Raw genomic sequence first — 21649 nt, forward strand, 5'->3', positions numbered from 1 at the left:
GTGTCAGTAACTTCAGCAGATACTTATCAATGCGTGGCAAAAAATTGAAGTTAGAACAACTGCTTGGGCACTCGTCAGATTAATTCATAGGCCTAGTAATAAATTGCCCAAACTAGAAAGTTCGTTATCCCTCTGCATACATTTAGTTGTGTACATAGATGTAATTTGTCTGAAACATATACCATTCTGCTGAAAAAGCTGAATATGTGACAATGTTGCCAATAAGAGAAATTTATTCTGGAGATGTTTTGTTCCTTGCAACTGAAATTTATTCCAAAATGTCAGAATAGTTCTGACGTGGTACTAAGGCTTCTTATTTCTCAAGTTTTTCATACTTTTTCCCACAGCTGGAAAAAGTTGAGCTGGTGAATAGAATTCCTCTAATCTCACCCATGAGTCCTCGATTAGGCGAGATTCAAAATATTTCTCTGAGGATTACTCCAGATATTGCAAATGGAGAAATAGGCTTTATTAGCAGTCTTCCAATTATTCTGTCTGAGCCAGAAGATTCCCCTGCTACAGTGGTAAGTAATCATTTTTATGTTGTCCCTTAGTATGGAAAATTTATTTGGAGAAAGCAAAGTTTTCTATATTCATTGTAACATTTGAAAGTTAATGTGATCAAAATCCTTCCTCTAAGTTCTGTCTTACCCTAAACATTCCCCTGCTTTAAAAAACCAAAAAGGTAAAAATATTGCTGATAGAATTAAGGTCTGAAATAATGTGTTAGTCATCAGAAAAGTGAGGTTGATCTTTGCTTTCTCTTTAAGGATCTAGAACCGATTAGGTCTTGATGTTCACATAGAGCAAAAGGTGCTGCAGACAGTTTAATTTCTCTCACCAACTCTAGGGACATTTCATGTAAAGTAGGACTGATATCACTCACAAATTTCATGGAAGTGTCTTTGTATCCTAAAGGTGGTTTATATGTGAATATATAATTTGGCTCGCTGGGTCTGTTTTCCAATAAATATGCTGTTTTCTTTCTGAGAAAGCGTTTTCAAATGTAGTGCCGTGCATCTGAGTGCTTTAGTCCCAGCCAGAGAAACCTTTATAAAACATCTTTTCTTACATTTTTCCTTTTTTTCCCTAGTTGTCTTTGCTGAAATCTTCCCTCAAATCCTGAATCAGATAACTTTTTTGTTATTCTCAAAATAAAACTGCTCATTTCCTTAAGCAGAGTCCAAGTTGGAGCTGTACTATAACAGCCAGAGTAAAATTATGGTGCTTACATTTAAACTGAGGTTGTGTCTTGATGAGATGGGCATTGAGTAAATCAGTCACACAGGGCTTTTTGTTTTTATAGGTGCTAAGTGATCTATCACGTTAATAGTCAGTCACCTCCACTAAGTGTGTATAAATATATACATGTCTAAGTATATAATGAATAAATGATTAAAAGGATAAGATTCCATATATATTTATGTTGATATACCATCTTTGATTCCATATCTTATACATACGTATAAGTAAAAAACTCAAGGTGAACATTTTGAGGCTCTTATTAAAATATTAATTTGCAAGGGGTTAATCAGTTTTGCATCTGTTTTTGCAAGTCACAGAAGAGTCGCATGTTTTCTAGGTTTCCATTGCACTGCATCGAGATGGGACTGATGGTCAAGCAACAGTGTTTTGGAGTTTGAAACCCTCTGGTCCTAATCACAAGACAGTAACACAGGATGATATAAGTCCTCTTAATGGCTCTGTTGTTTTCCTATCTGGACAAAGTGATACTACAATCAACATTACTATTAAAGCTGATGATATACCTGAAATGAATGAAACTGTATTATTAACTCTGGACAGGTATTGTACCCTAATCTTTATTCATATGTATCAGTTGTGATACTCAATTTATATATAACAAATTGGCACAGTATTAATTATGAGGTATTGCTTGTATTGTGTTGATAAGTGCCTGAAGGAATATTGGGCTCTTAATTCAGACTATATGTGGATTCTTCTTGAGTGGTGATAAGTGTAAGAAACTGTGTTTTATTATCTAATTATTATTATTATCTAATGACTTAATGTTCTTTATATTTTGATTAAAGTAATCTATGCTATTAAAAAAGTCCATTTATCTTTGGTTTTAGTTATAGCTCTTGCTTATAACATATTCAGAAAAGTAATGTTTAGTGAGATATTGGGAAAAACTATAATGAATATTAGAAAGCAATAGACAGAAACTGTGTTTCTGTCAGAAAAAGGTTTATAGCCCGGATGTTAATGCAGACTTAGGTCAACTTTTCCTGTTTGTTTTATCTGTGTGTTCAGTATTGCTTGCTCTTGATAATTAGATACTTCCATCACAAATGCTGGCTTCCAAAATAGGCCAGTATGACCATTATCACATGCCTCAGCTACAGAGGAGCAGTGGTGTTTTTGAAGCACAGTGTTGTAGTCTCCCTTCTGTGTGAGATGAGGACTGCAGGATAATTGAGGCTGTAAGAGTCCTCGTGGGTTTTTGTTATCTGCCTGTGAATACTATTGAGAGTACTTGAATTATTTCATATTCAGGAGTGTATTCCCTCTTTGATTTACTAACAGAAGAATCTTGGTTGTTTCTTCAGTCCTGCTTCCAACAACTCAGTTATATATATAGTTTAGAAATACCACCACTTCTTCTAATGCCTCCTAATAATCTAAGGTATATTTTCCTCATTTGTTTTTTTTTCCTGGAAACATGCTAATAGAGGTCTGCCAGCTGCAATGTCCACAATGAACATCTACTACTTACACAGTCCATATGCAGAAGTATATTTGTCCTATATAGGAAGTTCAGACTAGCTCTTGAGAACTTTAACACCAGATACTCATGTAGGTTACATACTCCTCAAGCTGTTGCTGATCCTGTTTTTTGAGCATCATTCTGTCACACAGGAAAGATTCTGGTCATTTCAGGATTGGCCCGCTTCTGTAGAAGCTGGCTGGTGGATACATCTAGTGCAGAATGAATTATTTAATTCTGCTTTGGCTACTGTGCCAAAAAGATGGTCCTGGTTCAAGACAAAACCAAATGGAGACTATTACAAGCAGTTTTCTGATTTCCTTTCTGTGGACAAAACTGGTTTGCCTGAAAGAATTTATTAAGAGTTTCTGGCACAAAGCAGAAAACGAAGATTAGAAATAATGATTGTTGTTGTGAAGAAGCTGCGTAAAGTGGCCAAAAAATTGAAGTGGAAGGATAGGAAACGGATAAGTATATAGAGGAACTGAAGAGCATAACAGATTTATCTGTTTTAAGGTTGGACAACTCTAGAGTATGTGTAAGTACAGCTTTCTGCCACTTACTCCGAGTAGTAACCTCATGCCCTGAAAATTATGTCTACAAAGAGGATTGAGCTGGCAATTGAACAAATGCAACCACTGTTCTGCTTTTGCTGTGTATGGCAGGAGTAGCAGGTTCTTCTGATCATGAAGCAGCTGAAAAAAGTGTGGCAACAGTAAACAGCTTTCCCTTACTTGGCAAGGTCTGAGAGTAAAGTAAGGAGCAGGTGGTCTGGGCAGAAAAAAGAAGTAAATAAGGAGGACGTAAAATCTAAACTTCTCTCTAGACATGGATAGTGTTCCTCAAGGCTATGAGTGAAAATTGGCAACCTGAACATGAGCAGAAGCCAAGAATGGATTGACTGCAAAGATTGTCCTTTCAGTACTGGAGATGACTCTTCAAACCAGGGGTGAAGGAGATTGGCAGGGTGATGTGTGTAGGCTTGTGGTATTGCTTTCTACATAGTTTGTATTTTCTGGGTGAACAGAAGATTTCAGTTTCCAAGGCTGGCAGCCACCACCTCACAGCAGTAGTGAATTAGCATGAAAACAAAGATGCACTGTGCTATGGATGTGCTTGCACTGTTTGATAAATTGTAGCATAAGTCAGGAGAAAAACAGAGCATGTAAGGACTTTAATGAAACTATAGACATAGAAATACATTCATTAACATTCTATTTATTGCAATTAGTAATAGCATGGACAAAATAATAATTAGTTCTAACAAGGATGTATTATTTATAACTCAGCGGTGTTGTTAAGGCAGTTTACATTTTAAATGAGCTTTGATTGCATCCATAAGTATAGAAGAAACTTTTCAAGCCATTAAAAATAGTATTTTCTTTTCTTGCTCTATGGCCACCATCTGTAGGCCATGGATATTAAAAATAAATCTGAATGCTGCCCACAAAATGGAGGCCAATGTGTATCCTGAAGAACATACTTTCAAAGAGGACAGAAAAATAATAAAGAAGCAAGACAATCCTGTACCTGCTGAAGCTTCTTCATATTTTCTTTCCTTAGGAGCAGTTTGAATTATTCAGTTTGAATACTTGCCAATACTTAAGTAGGCCTGAATTTGAGACTAAGCATAAATACATTCAGATGTCTGTAGAGAAATCTGTATTGGCCTTCTTGTTGAATGTAGGTGGAACAGGCCATGAAAATGTGGTGTATGCTTTATGAAAGCATGTATACATACTAGGGCTGCTCATTTTGCCCAGTAAGCACAAATATAAATAAGTATTTTAAAAATCAGGTTATTGTTTCTTCCTTCTACACAAGACATTCTGCTATTGGCAGTTGTCATCCCCCTAGTGCAGATACACAGCTATAAATTTGGCAGTTGGTCCAACTGAAGGACCAGGACCCTCGTGGCATGCAGGTTGTTTTTGTGCTCTTAAGTTAATGATGCTGAGAGTGAGCACTTGTGGACTTTAGAGTCTGGGAACAGCAGTACACTGATGACTTTATTTTGATTTGTGAAAATGATAATCCAGGAAAAGTTGAGTGTTTAAATAGTGTTTATGCTCAGAATCTTTTTGAGTCATAGCTCATATAAATTAAGATGCCAGAAGAGATCTGTGTACATATGTATGTCTCTCATTTTTATATATATACATATACATACACACACACATATATATATGTGTAATGAAACAAAATTGAAGCAATATAACATGGAGATCATTGCAGTTCCAGTGATTTCTGTGGTGTGATGCAGGTGAAGGTACTTAACACCTTCTTTGCCTCAGTCTTTAACAGTAAGACCTGTTATGCTCAGGACAGCTGGCCCCCTGAGCTGGTAGACAGGGATGGGGAGCAGAATAGACCCCCTGAAATCCAGAAGGAGGTAGTGACACTTACATACTCACAAATCTGTGGGACCAGATGGGATCACCTTCACAGAAGGAGGTGATTAGACATGGGTGGTGGTGGAGTCACCATCCTTGAAGCTGTTTAAGAAAAGACTGGATGTGGCACTTAGTGCCATAATCTAGTTGACAAGGTGGTGTTTGGTCATAGGTTGGACTTGATCTCAGAGGTCTTGTCTAACCTAATTGATTCTGTTATCCTGTGATTCTGCATAAAAATTTCCATAGATTGAAATTCTATCTTGAGTGAATTTAGAAAACAGATTTTTTAAAAATTGTGAACAAAAATAGGTTTGACCATTTAGTTGTGTAGTTGTTTTTGTGTTTAAGAGGTTAATTCATGACAAAAAATTAGCAAATCATGGAAAGCCCATTTAAAGCATGGCATACTGTCTATGGGCCTTAATTCAGGGCTTGTATATAATGCTTTTATGTTGTTTATATGTACAGAAACACTAAAATAGTGTGTAATGGAGTTGGGATATTTTTCTTACTTGAGGATTTCCTTTGGTTAGTGCCTGTTTCAGAACTATATCTATCTTTCCTAAGTAATTTTTCCATGAAGAAATACATGTGATGGTACAAGAATTAAGTCTTTCAGTGTAAAATGTTGGCTTTTTCCCCAAAGTTTGATCATATCTTGTTGAAATGGGGGAAAGGTTATTTGAAACTGGTTGTAGAATGTTTAAATGACTGTTACTGAACACCTACTGCTAGATTTTATTACTTTTCAAAGTAATAAAACCATATGTCTTCTGCTGTAAATAACAAAAATTAAGATAGCCTCCAAAATCAAATAAATTGTGGATTACCTCTGAGAGAATGTGTTCCCTCTGATAAGAAACGTTGTGGAATTTATAATGGGGCAAATACTACTTTAATACTACTCTTTAAAATTAGGTCCTGTCACTAATTAAGTCAGTAGATAATCTTGAAAAAATTGAAGAAGGGGTGAACACAAAACTAGGAAGCAAATTGAGTACCATTCCACAAGCAGTCTGAATGCACCTTTTTCTGAGATACCTGATAGAAGAGGAAGTATTTTAGAGAAGTGTGTTTTTAAAGTAACAATAATACAGATACACAGTTGCAATTCAGTTTCTCAGGGGCTTTTCAAAATATTCACTTTCTTCAGGATTCAATTTCTTGGTCCACAGCTATGAAATTTGACATCTCTTAAAATTATGATTTTATTTGCAGTGGTCTTTAGTTCATAATTGCCATATTACTTTAAACATAGTCAAAAATCTTTCTCTATTTTATGGTACTATGCATTTTAAAAAGTGCAGAAACATTTTGAAGCTTCTCTTAGTTGTCCCAATTATTCTATAGTTCTTGCTAAGTAGTAATTAAGATTTTTTAAATAAAGAACTTCCCTGATGACTAGCCGTTTCGCATGAGATTCGTCATATGGGAAATGGAGGCAGCCTGGAGCCCAGGGCACGAAGCAAGGCCATGGTGGTGGGACAGGTTAAGCCAGAAACACATGCGAGGTTTGGATGGTGGCCGCAGGAGTCAGGCACAGCTCAGTGATTGCCAGGCACATCCACAGCAAGGAGACAAATCCAAGGTCAAAGCAGGAAGTCACCTAGTGGGTCCTGGTCCAAGGATGTTACAAGAATTTATGTGTGTATCTGAGAGTGTAGACATGGGGGATCCTGTTGTGTACACTGTTAATTGCTCATGGAATGACAGTTCAGAGTGGGAAGCCTGAGTGTAGGTGCTTCTATACCATTTTTGCACAGGCTATTTTATCACAGAATCATAGAATAAGCTGAATTGGAAGGGACCCATCAGGATCATCGAGTCCAACTTCTGGCCCTGCACTGGACACTTCAGGAATCACACCATGTGACTGAGTGCATTGTCCAAACACTTCTTGAACTGAGACAGACTTGTTGCTGTGACTACTTCCCTGGAGAGCTTATTGCAGTGCTCAAATCCCTCTTCTGTTTTTGAATAGTAACCAACATTTACTATATGAGAGCAGTGGTAGCAGCCTGGGCAGTCCTGCAGGGCAAACATGGTCAGATCCATCAGTCAGTCAGTCAAGCAAGTTAACCTAGTTTTGAAAATGGAACTTGGCTGGAGAAAACTCCAAAATAATGTTTTTCTTTCGCAGTGGATAGGCTGAATCTGACTAGTTTCTTTACACTGTGACTATTAAAAAGTAATAGAATATTGCTAGTCTTCTTAGTCCTTTTGAAAAACACCTGGAGATGCTAAAAGTACCACCTCATGGTACCTTGAGACTGTTTCATTTCTGCTACCCTTTGGATTTCTGTGGTGCTGCTGTTGTGCTTTACAACACAATACTATATTCCAGCACTACTCCTCAGTTCCTCTTAACAGGCCTTTTGTTGTCTGAGCTTTGTTTGGACTCATGCAGTGTGACTTCATGAACCTGAAAGAGATGGTATTTCTGGCGTGCCCTTTCACGATAGATTGTTATGTCTTAAGTAGTTAAGTTACATACATATCAAAACCTCACTTAACATAATGATTCATTTGTAATCTCTGCCTGTGAAATATATTACCAACAGCTTAGCAATATAATTAAATTTTAGCATTAAGAGCAATATAACGAAAATTTAGCATAAATTTTAGCTCTGGAATTTTCACCTTGATCTTTTAATTGTATTAATGATAGTTTTGGAAAACTTTTGCATATGTTTCTGAAGGAAGGGAGAATGTCTTAATATATAGTACTTAAAATGTAGCCTCATTGGTAATCACTAAGAAATTTCTGTTCACTCAGATCTCCTAGTTGAATGAATGTATCTGCAAGTATATTTGCTTCATTATCTCAAACTTTTAAGTGAACTCTTACGTCTCCTGAATTCTGAATCTGAATTCTTTCTTTTAGTCAGAATTGCACTTTATAAATGCTTTGGTAGTCTGTTTATACTATTTTAATAGGAGATACAGGTTTTATATTTTATATATATTTATTTTAGATTAAGAAAGACAAAGTACAATCTTGTCATTGCAGAACATGCTGTCCTTTCATATGACTTTATGGGATAGTTTCATTATATGTGCTTATTTTCTATTTTTTTTTTTTTTTAATTTTTTTTTTTGTTATTAGTATTTTGCTCTAGTAATCTGGTCAACTGAAAAATTGTCAAAAATAAAGTTTGATGTGATTTTGTGCCAAAATAGTTTTTGATATGTACATGTTATAACTCCCAATGTGCTTGGCTTTTTTTATTACTGTGGCAGATTAATGAAATAACGCATCATAGGGGCATGTTGATTATATTTTTTTAAGTGAAGAGCTATTTATAAATGTGGGCTGCTGGTGCAATTGTGAAGAGACAAAGAGCTTGGCAGTGATCGAGCTCCTGGGGGAGGGCTGGGTAGGGTCTACCATGAATGGGCCTTGACATGCTGAATTGGTCCTCGGGTCATTTCTCCTTAGTGAGGACTACCCACTTGATAGCATTTATCAACAGGAAAATGCCAAGCAAGGAGGGTTTTCATAAAATGAACATTATGTGTTTGGAAAGGAAAAAGAAAGCTTTATGGTGGTGGTGGTGTTGTTGTTATAAGATTAGCACTATTGAAATTCCAGCAAATGGCACTTTTATTCCTTCCCCCACCCCTTTTCTTTCCTTCTTTTGTTCTTTCCTTCCACTGTGTTGACAGGGTAGAGACAGAAAGGTTTGTCGTGTACTTTGGGTAAGTGCAGTGACTGTGGTTTGTCTTCGGTGAATCAATGCTTTGTTTTTCAAGTGATTGGTTTGGATGGAATCTGTCTATAATTTTTTTCCTCTCAGGAATCATGTCTTCTGCATCTCTTCAGGCAATGCTTGCTTGCCCTTTGGTGTTTAATTTGATGGCATGGGGTTCTGGCTCTTTATTTAGGGTTTGTGAATGATGAAAGTTATAAATGCATGGCTGAGTGTTTGATATTCCAGTGTCTGATGCAATAATGCATTAGTTGTTTTAAACTGCCAGAATTATGATTTGCCTGAACTAAGTACCTGAACTGACTGGAACTATAGAAAATTTTCTGTGGTCAAAGATGAGAAATTGTCTTTTTTTGAATTACCTACTTGTATTTTATGTGTACTTGTATTTTATACCTACTTGTATTACGCCGTCTGCGGACATTTTTTTAGTATGCAATAAACATGACACGTTACTCTTTTAAATAGATATTTCCTGTTTGTTCATTTAAGTTTCTTTTTAGAAAACATTGAAGATGCACAGGAATCTAAATTCATAAACCAAAACTTAATAAGCCATATCAAAAGCATCAGTTTGAAGGTGCAGTCTTGATGCATGCTTCAGTAGTAATTTTTCTGGCATTTTTAATGTAATGAACTTCAAACAGTGTTATTGATAATTAACATCTCTAGGGAAATGAAACAAAGTTACTTCAGAAGCAAAGCTGGGTTTTTTTGCAAATAAATGAAACAAACAGACATGTTTTTCCTAATTTATTATATACTTTGCAGGTAATTGTATTCATAATTTATTCATAAAATTCATCAGGATTCTGATGTCCTTTACACATATGTGTATTTACTTAACAAAGAGAACCGTCTCTCAAAAAAAATCTTTTGCCTTCCTTTCCCAGAGTCAGTGTGGAAAATCAAATATTGAAATATGGGTTTACAACCCGTGAAATTATTATTTTGGAAAATGATGATCCTGGAGGGGTGTTTGAATTTTCTCCATCTTCCAGAGGTCCATACAGCATAAAGGTATTTATCTGAATAACTTCTCCTAATCATTATGGGCAACTAAGCAGAGTGCTTGTGAAAAGCTGGATTTTCTTTTTTACAGGAAGGGGATTCTGTTGAACTGCAGATTGTCCGCAGCAAAGGAAGTCTTGTCAGGCAGTTTCTGCACTACACTGTAGAACCAAGGGACAACAATGAGTTTTATGGAAGCACTGGAATCCTGGAGTTTAAGCCTGGGGAAAGAGAGATCAGAATTACTCTTTTGACAAGAATGGATGGGATTCCAGAGGTAAAAACTAATATTTTCCCCTCTTCAAACTGTGTTCACAGCATAACAGTTTGTCACTTATTAAAATATAGAAAAATATATAGGAGCAGAACAAGTATGCAATGGCTTTTCTACGGAATGTATTCCGAACCTCCAAAACAGGGATACCTGGATAATGAAAATGTATCTTTGGCTTTAGTAGTCCTCGGTGCATTTTTTTTTGGGTAAACTGAAACTGTTACACTTTGAATCCATGTAATTTTTTAGCATTCATGACCTTCTGTAGTATATAGTGCCATTGTTTAATGGCCCTTCGTATGAACAACTGCTTTCTTTTTGTTTCTTTTTGGATAAATAGCTGCTAATTGCACTCAGTGCTCCCCAATCTTAATATTTGCTGTATAGATACAAAGATGCGATACTTGTTTTAGTGTTCGATGACGCTTTTTTCCTGTGAGCTTTTTTCCAAGAAGTACATGAAGTACAAAGTCCCATTAGATTAATAATGCAAGCTAATACATTCCTTCAAAATTAGTTTAGTGTCAATGGTTTTAAAATCTTTGTTTTCCCTGTTATAGATGGCAATGTACAAAACCATTTGCACGTAGAGCTTGTGTGTGGTTTCCTTTTGTTGAAATTTGTCTCTCTTTCTGCCTGGCTACAGACAGTGGATGCTTGCCCATTTTTTTTTGATGTGAATACTGAATATGCCTTTTTATTCTGACTGAGTTTCCCTCTTCTAGCTGGATGAGGCATATGCTGTAGTACTCAGTGGCTACAGTGAAATGCCAGGCAAGCTGGGGAATGCCACAAGGGTCAATATAACCATTCTGAAGAATGATGATCCACATGGTGTCATTCAGTTTCTACCTGGTGAACTATCAGTAACAATAAAGGAAAGTAAAGGAGAAATCATCTACACTGGTAATTCTTTTTATTAGAGTTACTGCTTTACCTGCTATCTGCCCCTGCAAGGCTTCTTTTCCCCATTTCACCTTCCTAGGACAACGTCTGCCTCAAGTCTCCACTCAGAAGTTTCTGAAGGGGTACAGTGCCAGCAGGATGAGTGAGCAGTGGAGACTGAAGGGGCCTGGAAAGCCATAGGGATCAATCCAGTAAAAGATATGGCTAGAGAATATGCCAGACAGGAGGGACAGAATATTGAAGTACATGTAAGATGCATCCTGGAGGTAGTAGTTCTACTTGGGAAGCATGAGAAATAGGGTGCTGTGTGAGAGAAAAATAGAGCTGAGTTTTCATATGTGTGACTTCAGTTCATATCTCTCTATTGTATCAAGTACAATAACAAATACAAATTTGACCAAGTTTGAGCTGCTGTAATTGTCTATTACAGGGTGTGTGCCCTTTTGTGTAGTGCTCTCACATATTATTAGTTTTCCAAGGAGTGGATTTACTCATTATTTCCTTTTCATTTTGCTTCAGCTTTGCTGACGTTTTTGGTTTTGACTTGTGTTGTTCTGAAGATGCACATTGACTGTATATGTTTGCATTTTTAGCTGCTTACAGAGTTCTAAGAAACCAAGGAAACTATGGCAATGTTAGTGTGTCCTGGATTGTTGACCCAGCATGTACCAATGATGTCTATCCAGAACAAGGGACTATTTTCTTTGATAATCTGGAGTTTTCAAAAAATATCACCATTTACTCATTACCAGATGAGGTAATCATTTTTACAGTGTTTTTGTGTAAGTGTGTGGAGAAAAGAGAAGTGCTAAAATATTGCAATTTAAGAAGGAAACTCTGTTTTTTAAGAACCTGATAATTATTTGTAGGAAGAATCAAACTACTGGTGTAAAACTAAGTTTACTTAAGCAAATCATAAAAGAATTCAATATGCTGTGCATACCTATAAACAAAAAAAAATTAAAAGCTGACAGTAGTCAAGTGTAGTTAAGATATAACAATAAATAAATAAATCCCTTGTTTTGATAGCAAGAATCCCATTTTATTTATTTTTAATGTGGATATATTTGAAGTAATATAAGAAAGAATGAGAATAATTAGTAATAAATAAATAAAGTTGTAGAAATAAGTTATGTGTATCAGAAGCAGGAAACTACAAGATAACTTTTGGATCACTGGTACAACATTTAAGATGAGAGGATTTATATAAAGGGTTTTTGACTGATGATGATTTCTGTGTGAGTGAATGAACTGTCATTTGTCATCCCTCTTGACACGCCTAAGCATCAATAAATAAACAACAACACGCAAAAATCTCTGGTTTGTTAAACCCCTCAGCTGTTCATTTTAATTTCTTCATTGTTTTGTATGCAAGAAATTAATTTCTTAATACTGTCTCATTCAGGTACCTGAAGAGATGGAAGTGTTCATCATCACATTATTCAATGCTACTAATGGAGCAAGACTGGGCAATATAACCAGTGCATTTTTACATATTACAAGGAATGATGATCCCATTTATTTTGCCGGTTAGATGTTACTGTTTTTAAATGTTGAATTCATATACTGGCCCAAACAGATTTTATAGTCAGATCAGATAATTGAGAAACCTTAATCCTAGTGGAGCTATTATGAAATGTACTTTTTGTTGATGTCATGTTGAATTTGCTTTTGTTTTGTTTTTTTGTTTTTTTTTTTACTTCAGAACCTCATTTTATTTCATTACTCTCTTTTTTGATGCTGGATTGGTCAGGTGGCTAAGCACTGCAATAGTCTCTTGTACCTGCGAGTATTTCCATGCCCTTACTACACATGCCTTATGTTTCCCTGAGGCAAAGAATCCTCTCATCGAGGATTAAGTAAATAGGTCAGAGGCAAGAAGCTCAGGCTTGAACTGAGGAAGGTTTGTTGCTTGTGTTTTTTCAGAGCCTCTGACAGTGAGCGTTACAGAAGGGAGTGTTGCAAACTTTACAGTCCTAAGGAATGGATCTGCTGATGCTGCTGTTGCTGTTCAGTATGTGACTGTTAATGGAGACGCAACAGCTGAGGAGGGAGACTTTGTTCCCAGTGGAAAGAACAGTGTCATTTGGTTCGATGTCAGAGAAAGAGAGCAGAATTTATCTGTGTATATCAATGATGATGATACCCCTGAAACTGATGAAACATTTTATATCTTCCTTTTGAATTCTACAGGTAAAAGTAATGATTTAATGTATGTTTAGTAAGTCTCTCTTTTTTTTTCACTGCATTTTTTACAGCTTGGTCTTATCATAAAACAATATATAAATGCCATGCATTATATGAATAAGGTTTGCTTCAACATTTCTATGAAATTACTGTACAAAGTGTTTGGATTTTCATCTTGAACCTTGAATTGGAAACAAAAATTAAATTAAACAGCTGAAAACTGTCCTGCTAAACCAACTGGAGTTAAAATCTCTTTTCAAATGTAAATGCTCCAAATTAGATGGGGTTTTGACCTGTGGAAGAAAATATAAGTTAAATATAAGGAATAAGTAATTTTTATTAATTACTTGAGTATAAGGTGGCTTATGTGTTTCCTGAGGTCATCTAGAATTCATTCTAATACTCAGCTCTCTACAAAACATCAACTTTATGGAAATGATTGGACAAAACCATTCTTCTCTCTTCTTAAATTTTCTCTTCAGCAATCTGCTTCTACTTTATTAACTGTGTTCAGGGTTGGCTGGTACTTCCTTTTACCATCTTATTGTGAACTTGTGATGGCTTTTCTCCTGACACACATTCCTACAAGAATGGGTAGAATACAGAATATTTCTATATGCATTCCTGAAAGCAAAAAAAAAAAAAAGATTATTTTCTTTCTATGATCTGTTGCATATATTGGCCTTGAGTGTTACATCCCTTTTGAAAATTGTGTTGGACCGTTGTACCTCAGAGAAAATACAGATAGAGATATATGAAGTTAAAACCATAAACACATTGTTTACTTTGGAATAAAAGCTGGTCTAGTGCTCTTAAAAGGGCTGAAAAACAGAATGGGGATGGAAACATAATGTACTTCAGTGGACGTAAGAATGGTGTTAGAATGTCTCTACCATGCTTATATGCACACAGAAATCCTACTACCTTTGCTCTACTTCAAAGATATCTTGCATTTTTTCCTTTCAAGTAGGCTATGATATGGGTATGAATAACCTCTTAGACATTGATCTTGCCTTGTATTTAGTTAAAGTGCAATATTTCTGTTCTAGGTCTAAAGGAGAGCTAGGATCTCTGAATACATATCTTTTTCTTCTGACTTGACTAATTGATCAAATGAAGTACTAACTCTCATACAATCCTTTCTGCTCAGATTTGCATAATTTCTGGTCATGTCACTGACATTTTTTTCTGCAAATCTACTTTCTTGCTCTCTGCATGAAATGCTACTTACATATTTTTTATTTTTACTCTGATTTGCCTGTTACTGAATATCTTGAATATTGGTTTTCAGCTATTGTTTTATCATTGCTCATTTCTTTGTTTGCATGAAAACTGTTGGTTTGAGAAGGAAACATATTCAGTTTTAGAGTTACCTCCATTTCTGATTCCAGTTTTGATAAAATGAATCACCCTCTTTTTAGGGGATACTGTTGTCTTTAGTGATGGAGTGGCTACAGTTATTATTGAAGCAAATGATGATCCTAATGGAATTTTCTCCTTGGAACCTTTAGAGAAGCCAGTGGAAGAAGGAAAAAGTAACATTTTTTTGTAAGTAAACTCATGTATTTTATGGATGAAGTACTTTATGGATAGTACTTTGATTTAATCCCATAGACATTTGCATTGATAAAAATGAAAACAAAAAGTAATGTAACAGATATTAAAAAAAGCTCTACCAAATTTTGGATTGAACTATTTGTAAACATATTGAAGACATCCACTTTTATATTATCAACTAGACTGTGCATATTAAAATGTGTACAGAAATTCATATTAATTATAAATAAATAAGATTACAACATTGGATTTTGGTTATATTCTCATGAGAGTGTAGATACAGAAAGATATAGCTGATTATCAAAATACTGGTGATTGGTTCTCCTGGACCAGTGGAGAAGTAAAAAAATCTTTTCAAAATGGACCTAAATACAACTATGTATTTAATAGACCAAATACAACAGTGTGGATTGCCAGCATTTCAGGACCTTTTTTAGTCCTTTTTGATAAAATGTATTTATTAGGAAGCTATCTCTTCCATACCCTCAATATGATTTGACTTTTGTGTAGTACATGACAAAAGGACCAGAGTAGTGTATACTGCAAGCAGTGAGAACAGCTGTGGCAGCACTGAACTATAAAGGGAGGAAATGGAATTACTGCAACAGTGCTACACGGCTGAGAATAGAGTGCCCTGGTTAATGGCAACATAAGGAAACCTTTGGAGGCAGAAGAAACACAATTGTGTTGCTGTGCCTAGACTACTTTTGCTAAATTAATTTTTCAGCTTTGTATAATTTCTTTATACAATTTTTTTTTTTTACTGTGCAAACAGAAGCACAGTAAATGTAAACACATTTTGTTAATAAAAGAATTATGTTCTTAATTTTGTACTTGTAATGCCTTTTGGAAATTGGTGAAATTATGTTACCAGATAGCTGTGCAAACAAATAAAAGCTCATTTTTGTTTACTACATTCTTAATGTCGAATAATCACAGATTTGTGAAGGATGTAGTATGTAACCCAAATTAAATACCAATATAAAACAGAGATTAAGGAGCTTTGATTGTTAAAGGAAGAAATGTTTGTGGTTAAATGTAGGTGTTTCTCTTTCCTGTCTAAGAGTGGCCAAGTATCTCAATTTTTAATGTTAATTTGCTGAACTATATCTTCATTTATATTATTTACATAATGGAAGTGGAAAATAAACTTATGTTTTGCTAAACAATACTACTTTGCATGCACCTTCATTGATTACTTTGTTTCTAAGATACCTGTGGTATACCTGGGAGTAGCGTTATACTGTTAAATGGCAGACCTTTGAAGAGGATTGGATTACCATTCATGGTTTCATTTGTTGTTCATGGCTGTTTAGAATGTTGTATAGTATTTTTCACAGTAAGAAGGATTAGTATAGTTGTGTTTTCCTTTGCTAATGGGGAATGCTGATGCATACCTGCCAGAACATTCACTCTTTCTGTATCTCTGAACAGAATTTTGAGACATAGAGGACACTTTGGCAATGTCTCAGTAACCTGGCAGCTGTTCTGTAATGACTCTACACTGAGGCCAGGAGAAGAGTTCTATGAAACTTTTGGGACTGTGTGCTTCATGGATGGTGAAGGATCAAAGCCAATAACACTCCGTGCTATTTCGGATAAAATTCCTGAATTCAATGAATTTTATATTTTAAAGTTGGTGAATGTTTCAGGTATTGTCTTCATATAACCATTCTCTCTTCCTGTCTCGTAGAAAATAATTATGTTTAATCGATCAAAACAAAATAACCCTCTGAAGAACTTTGCCTTGAAAATCATGTTTTGATGACCTGTACTTTTCTCATAAGATTTTACGTTTTATTTTTCATTAAATTTATGAATACAGTTTTGATGAATACAGTTTTGGTCGTCCCACCTTTAAAAAGGATGCCTTTTGGTGATTTCAGAGATTTAGAGCTTTGTATAGTTGAAGACAAAACAAAGGTTTTAAAGGCTATGCATAATGGAGATTGGTTGGTTTGTTTGTTTTTTTTCTAGAGGTGGTAAAATACATATAATTACCACTTCATATCACTTAAATTACAACTGCTACAGGTCTCCTGCCCACCGGAGTTCCAAATCTGCTGGACTCCTTCCACCTTGGTATTATTTATGGTCTTCTCTGCAGACTACCTCTGAAAATGTGTTGACATTTCTGTAAACGAAATCCATATGTGTGTACAGAAGATTTCCTACTTCAGTTGGGTAGAATACTGCTCACTTGGTACGTGGAGGCTCTACATTCACATCATGATCTTCAAATCATGAATTCTTATGGTGGAGAAGTAGATGGATGACTTATGGCAGGATTTGGCAACAGTTTTAATACACAACTGGTTACAGATTTTGCAGGATATCTCTGCTTATTTCAGAGGCAATGGGCCAAAGGTTGCCATTTTTTTATTTTTGTAAATATTGAAGTAATACGAGAAATGAATTTGACCTCGTATGTTTCAAATTAATCAAAAGCAACCTATCTCATTACTAATTCAGAAAAGCTGGAGCTCATCTTTTTTAGCTGAAAGGCAACTATATTTTGCAGTTCAAAAATAATATACAGCTTTGCTTTCTATGAAAATGTTCACTATAATGTTTTAAAACCAGTACACTTAAATTATGTTAATATTAACTCAGAGCAATTTCTAAGAGGTCAGAGGGTCTTTAAAGACGATTTAGGTCTATTTAGAAAACTATTTTGTTTAAAAAAGTTTAAATAGTTAGTAACATTTTTCAGACCATTAACTTTTACTCTTAATTTCTGTTATATAGGTGGGTCTTCTGGTCCTGGTGGGCAGTTGTCCGAAACAAACCTTGCTGTAACTGTGATGATCCCATTCAATGATGACCCTTTTGGAGTCTTTGTTATAGATCCAGAGAGTCAGGACAAAGAGATAGCAGAAGATGTTCTTTCTGAAGATGATCTTTCCTATATTACAGACTTCACCATCTGGAGACAACAAGGCACTTTTGGTGTTGTCCGTTTAGGCTGGGAAATAATGTCTGGTACGTTTCAAGCTGGACTACCGTCAATGGTAGACTTCTTGTTGCTGGGATTGTTTCCAAGTTCAGTACAATCTCAGCCCCACATGAGACGCTATCACAGCGGAACAGATGCTTTGTATTTCAGTGGAAAAGAGGATGCATTTGGAGTTATTGATCTGAAATACCTATACAATGGAAATACTGCAGTAACTAATTTCACATTTTCAGCATGGTTAATTCCTAACGTCAGTACTGATGGTTATATAGTTGAAAAGGATGACGGTAATGGGACCTTATATTATGGCGTGAAAATCCAAACAAATGATTCTCATATTTCTGTAGTGCTTCATTATACAGCATTAGGATCCAATATGACTTACATAGCTAAAGCAGCAGTCCTGAAATATCTGGATGAAAATACTTGGATTCACCTTCTGATTACTCTGGATGAAAGTATAATTGAATTTTATATGGATGGAATTCCAGTTGTGGGAGGAATTAAGAGCCTTAAAGGAGAAGCAATTGCTGATGGTGAGTCAATAGCTTGCATTATTTTTCTCCATATGTAAACTTCTGCAACAAACACCTTGAAAGGTGTATGCAAGATCCTGAAATTATTACATCCCATTAGTTGGTTAAAAAGAATGGTTAGAAAATTTTAAGGATTTTCAAAAAGCATATAGAAATAAGAGCTGGGAAGTTTCCAAAAAAGCATCAGAACTGTAACAGAGCTTGGATTACAATAATTTGAAAGTAATAATAAGTATATTTCTATATGTATGCTTTTTGTGTATACCTATAGTTATACGTACTTACCATTAATACTTTCCATAAGATTTACAGTGCTGTAGCTGAGAGAGTACTTCTTTCCTCTCTATTTCTGAAACAAAATATAATAATGTTTTTGTTTCTAGTTGTGTATTTTGTTACAGCTAAGCCAATATATTGTAAGCAATAGAATTTTTCAGAGTTTAGATTTAGTTAAGTATATATTCACATGGTATATGAAAATTATGCCTGTCTGTTTAACAGTGTTCCAAGGAACATTAGCATGTGTACTTCAGTTTCTCTAACTGGATAGTCACAGATTTTAGTCACAGGTAACCATTATGGCCTTTTACACTGAACTAGCATAGCAGTGAATGTGAGAACAATTCCTTTACAAAGTCAGATATTATATGGTGGGAATACATTTGTCTTTCATTTATATTTACTCATTCTTTTGCAATTTCTCTCTCTTTCATGTGTTTTTTTCTTTTTTTTTTTCCCCTGGAAATAGTCTCCATCCTTTTTCGTTTCTTTCTTTCACCATCAGTTTCACATATTTTCTTTCGTGGGGATAGGCAGTGAATGATTATAAGATTTTCGAGTACAATCTCCTTTTCTGTAATCAAAGAAGAAAAATTAAAAAAACATACAGTTATGTTAAATGCATATACATCTACATGCGTATATTGTGCACTATATGTGCACAAACATATAGTAATGTAGAGGAGACTTCGTTAAGTCTATAGTGTAGATATAGGATTTTATTTTTACATATAAATTTCCAGTGGTTGAAGTCTGAGAAATTTGACCTCTGTAACAAAGTAATGCCTCTGCAATTAATGGTATGGGTCAGATGTGCAGTACTGTAGCTCAGAAAGGATTTTTTCCCCTCATTTTCTAAAACAAAGATGTATGAGGTACAGTAATGCTTTTGTTGCTAGAGGGATGTCTGAGTCATTGTAAATTTTCTATATTAGTGGAGATGGCATGTTCTCTGTCTGGAGATACTGCAAGTGTCAGGTAAGGATTTAATCTCTCTCCATTTAATGTTGCATACTACACAGTGGTGAGCACGGTAGCCTGGGTTTTCTCACCATCCTCTGCCTTGTGCCTTGGGACCATTAGCATTGGTTGTGGTTGCTTTTCTCTAGCAGTGACACTTGGTGTCAATCCACTCAAAAGCACAGTATCTTCCAAAAGCAGAAAACAGCTGAAGAAATATCTGTATTGTAGCATGATAGGAATGATTATGACCTACCAGATTAGTATATTTGTGAAAAAGGCAACTGTGACCTACTGGCTTGCTGAGTAGGATAATTGTTTGGAGGGAGAGAAATATTAGTGCTGTTGTAAAAAGTGTTTGGAATTTGGTGTACTTTTCTGAAGCCCCTATTCCCAGTCCATGATGTCCAGAAGGGCTAATACTCTGGTCATCAGAATGCATTCACTGTCCTAGCAGATAGACACAAAATAGACAAAGCAAATGTCTGGCAAAACAAAAGTGAGAGGAGTTGCAGCTGCGCCCTAGAAATCTCTAATGGAAAGAGAGAAGTTTCCAAGATTCATTAAAATAAGGGATGGTGACAATATGCAGGTAAAACTAGTAGGATGAAAAACCTGAACTGTCTAGGATGGAATTATTTTTCCTGTGGTGTTCTTCCTCTAACACTGAGATGAGGCTTGAGAAACCTCCTGATTTGCATTTCAATATGATTTCTAATCCAGGGATAATAAGCAGTTTAACATTGTGTTTTTTAGTAATTACATTTATTAGATATATTACTTTGAAGAATAACAGTAACATGAGGAAAATTACAATTTCCTTCTCAGGTCCAGGAATAGTGAGAATTGGAGCAGGAATCAATGGCAGCAGTAGGTACACAGGGTTAATGCAGGATGTAAGGCTTTATGAGCGAAAGTTGACACAAGCAGAGATCTACGAACTCCATGCAACTCCTGCAAAGAGTGATGTCCACCCTGTCTCTGGGTATTTGGAGTATCGGCAAGGAGAGACCAATAAATCATTCATTGTGTCCGCAAAGGATGACAAAGAGGAAGAAGGAGAGGAGTTATTCATCCTAAAGCTCATTTCTGTGTGTGGTGGAGCTCGAATTTCACAAGAAAACACAACAGCAAGATTAAGAATACAGAAAAGTGATAATGCTAATGGTTTATTTGGCTTCACTGGAGCATGTATTCCTGAGGTAAAGAGTTCATAAGGAAAACTATAGAAGAAATTTTGGATACAATAAAACTAGTGGCAAGACTAACTGACCTTCACAGGTTGATTTCACATTCTTAGTTTTTGTAGTTAAGCAGAGTTTTTTCAGAATTTTAAAATGTGTAAATTCTGCTAATATAGCCTCAGTCACAGTGGCATTTTCTGTATCATTTCTTTAAATTCTCCTAGTAATAATAATAATAATAATAGTCCTCCTCCTAATAATAATAATAATAATAGAAGAAATAATAGTAATAGAAGTAAAAATAAAATAATATTTTATTATAGTAATAATACAAATATCTGTTATTATTTCTGTTATTAAATTGTTCTTAACCCATGAGGTTTACCTTTTCTTTTCAATTTGTCTTGATGGGGAGGGAGAGGTGGTAAGTGAGCAGCTGCATGATGCTGAATTGACATTTGGGATTAAACCGTGACTGACTGGGTTGCTGATTAAAATATAAAGTTCAATTTTCTTTTTTTGAGAATGGATTATTACCAATATTTTTTTATTATATTTTTTTCTGTGTTACATGATGTGCTTGAAAGAATTTTACTGCAGGTTATTCACTGACAAGATGTGCTGTATTTTTCCCCAATCACTTGCTGTCATAATTTATAAGATATTAATTGATTATATTTGATATTAGTTCAGTTGATACTGGCTGTGAGTTACTTTCTTTAAAAATTAAATTGTCTTTGATGGTGGCCACCATATATGCAGTATATGAACTTATTACTTTTGGAGGGAGGATTGAAATAACCATAATTAATTTTTACTTTTTAATCATTATGAGAGAGAAAGACTCAATGCCTGTTTCTATTGTTAATGGATTATTTTGGAAAACAAATTTCATAATGCTTTCCAATTTGGGAACTGTTACAACCTTTGAAGTACATCCTTTCTAACTGAAGTGCTTATGG

General features: G+C 35.2%; 1 protein-coding gene across 11 annotated transcripts in view; it reads left to right on the top strand.

Annotated features, from left to right (window-relative positions):
- The window catches only part of ADGRV1 (adhesion G protein-coupled receptor V1), a 274930-nt gene that overhangs the window by 35393 nt on the left and 217888 nt on the right, over positions 1-21649 (top strand). For 7 of the 11 annotated variants that reach the window (XM_064642967.1, XM_064642974.1, XM_064642968.1 and 4 more), the window contains 13 exons: positions 348-524; positions 1583-1806; positions 8794-8826; positions 9731-9857; positions 9940-10125; positions 10848-11028; positions 11622-11785; positions 12434-12557; positions 12955-13221; positions 14637-14763; positions 16207-16424; positions 17521-18264; positions 20332-20705. In XM_064642967.1, coding sequence (XP_064499037.1) covers positions 348-524; positions 1583-1806; positions 8794-8826; positions 9731-9857; positions 9940-10125; positions 10848-11028; positions 11622-11785; positions 12434-12557; positions 12955-13221; positions 14637-14763; positions 16207-16424; positions 17521-18264; positions 20332-20705 — 2946 coding nt within the window. Of the gene's footprint in view, positions 1-347; positions 525-1582; positions 1807-8793; positions 8827-9730; positions 9858-9939; positions 10126-10847; positions 11029-11621; positions 11786-12433; positions 12558-12954; positions 13222-14636; positions 14764-16206; positions 16425-16899; positions 16976-17520; positions 18265-20331; positions 20706-21649 lie in introns of those variants that run through there. The other 4 variants (XM_064642971.1, XM_064642973.1, XM_064642978.1 and 1 more) reach the window with 2 other exon arrangements.

This window comes from Pseudopipra pipra, chromosome Z (genome assembly GCF_036250125.1).
Source record: "Pseudopipra pipra isolate bDixPip1 chromosome Z, bDixPip1.hap1, whole genome shotgun sequence".
Taxonomy (NCBI): Eukaryota; Metazoa; Chordata; class Aves; order Passeriformes; family Pipridae; genus Pseudopipra; species Pseudopipra pipra.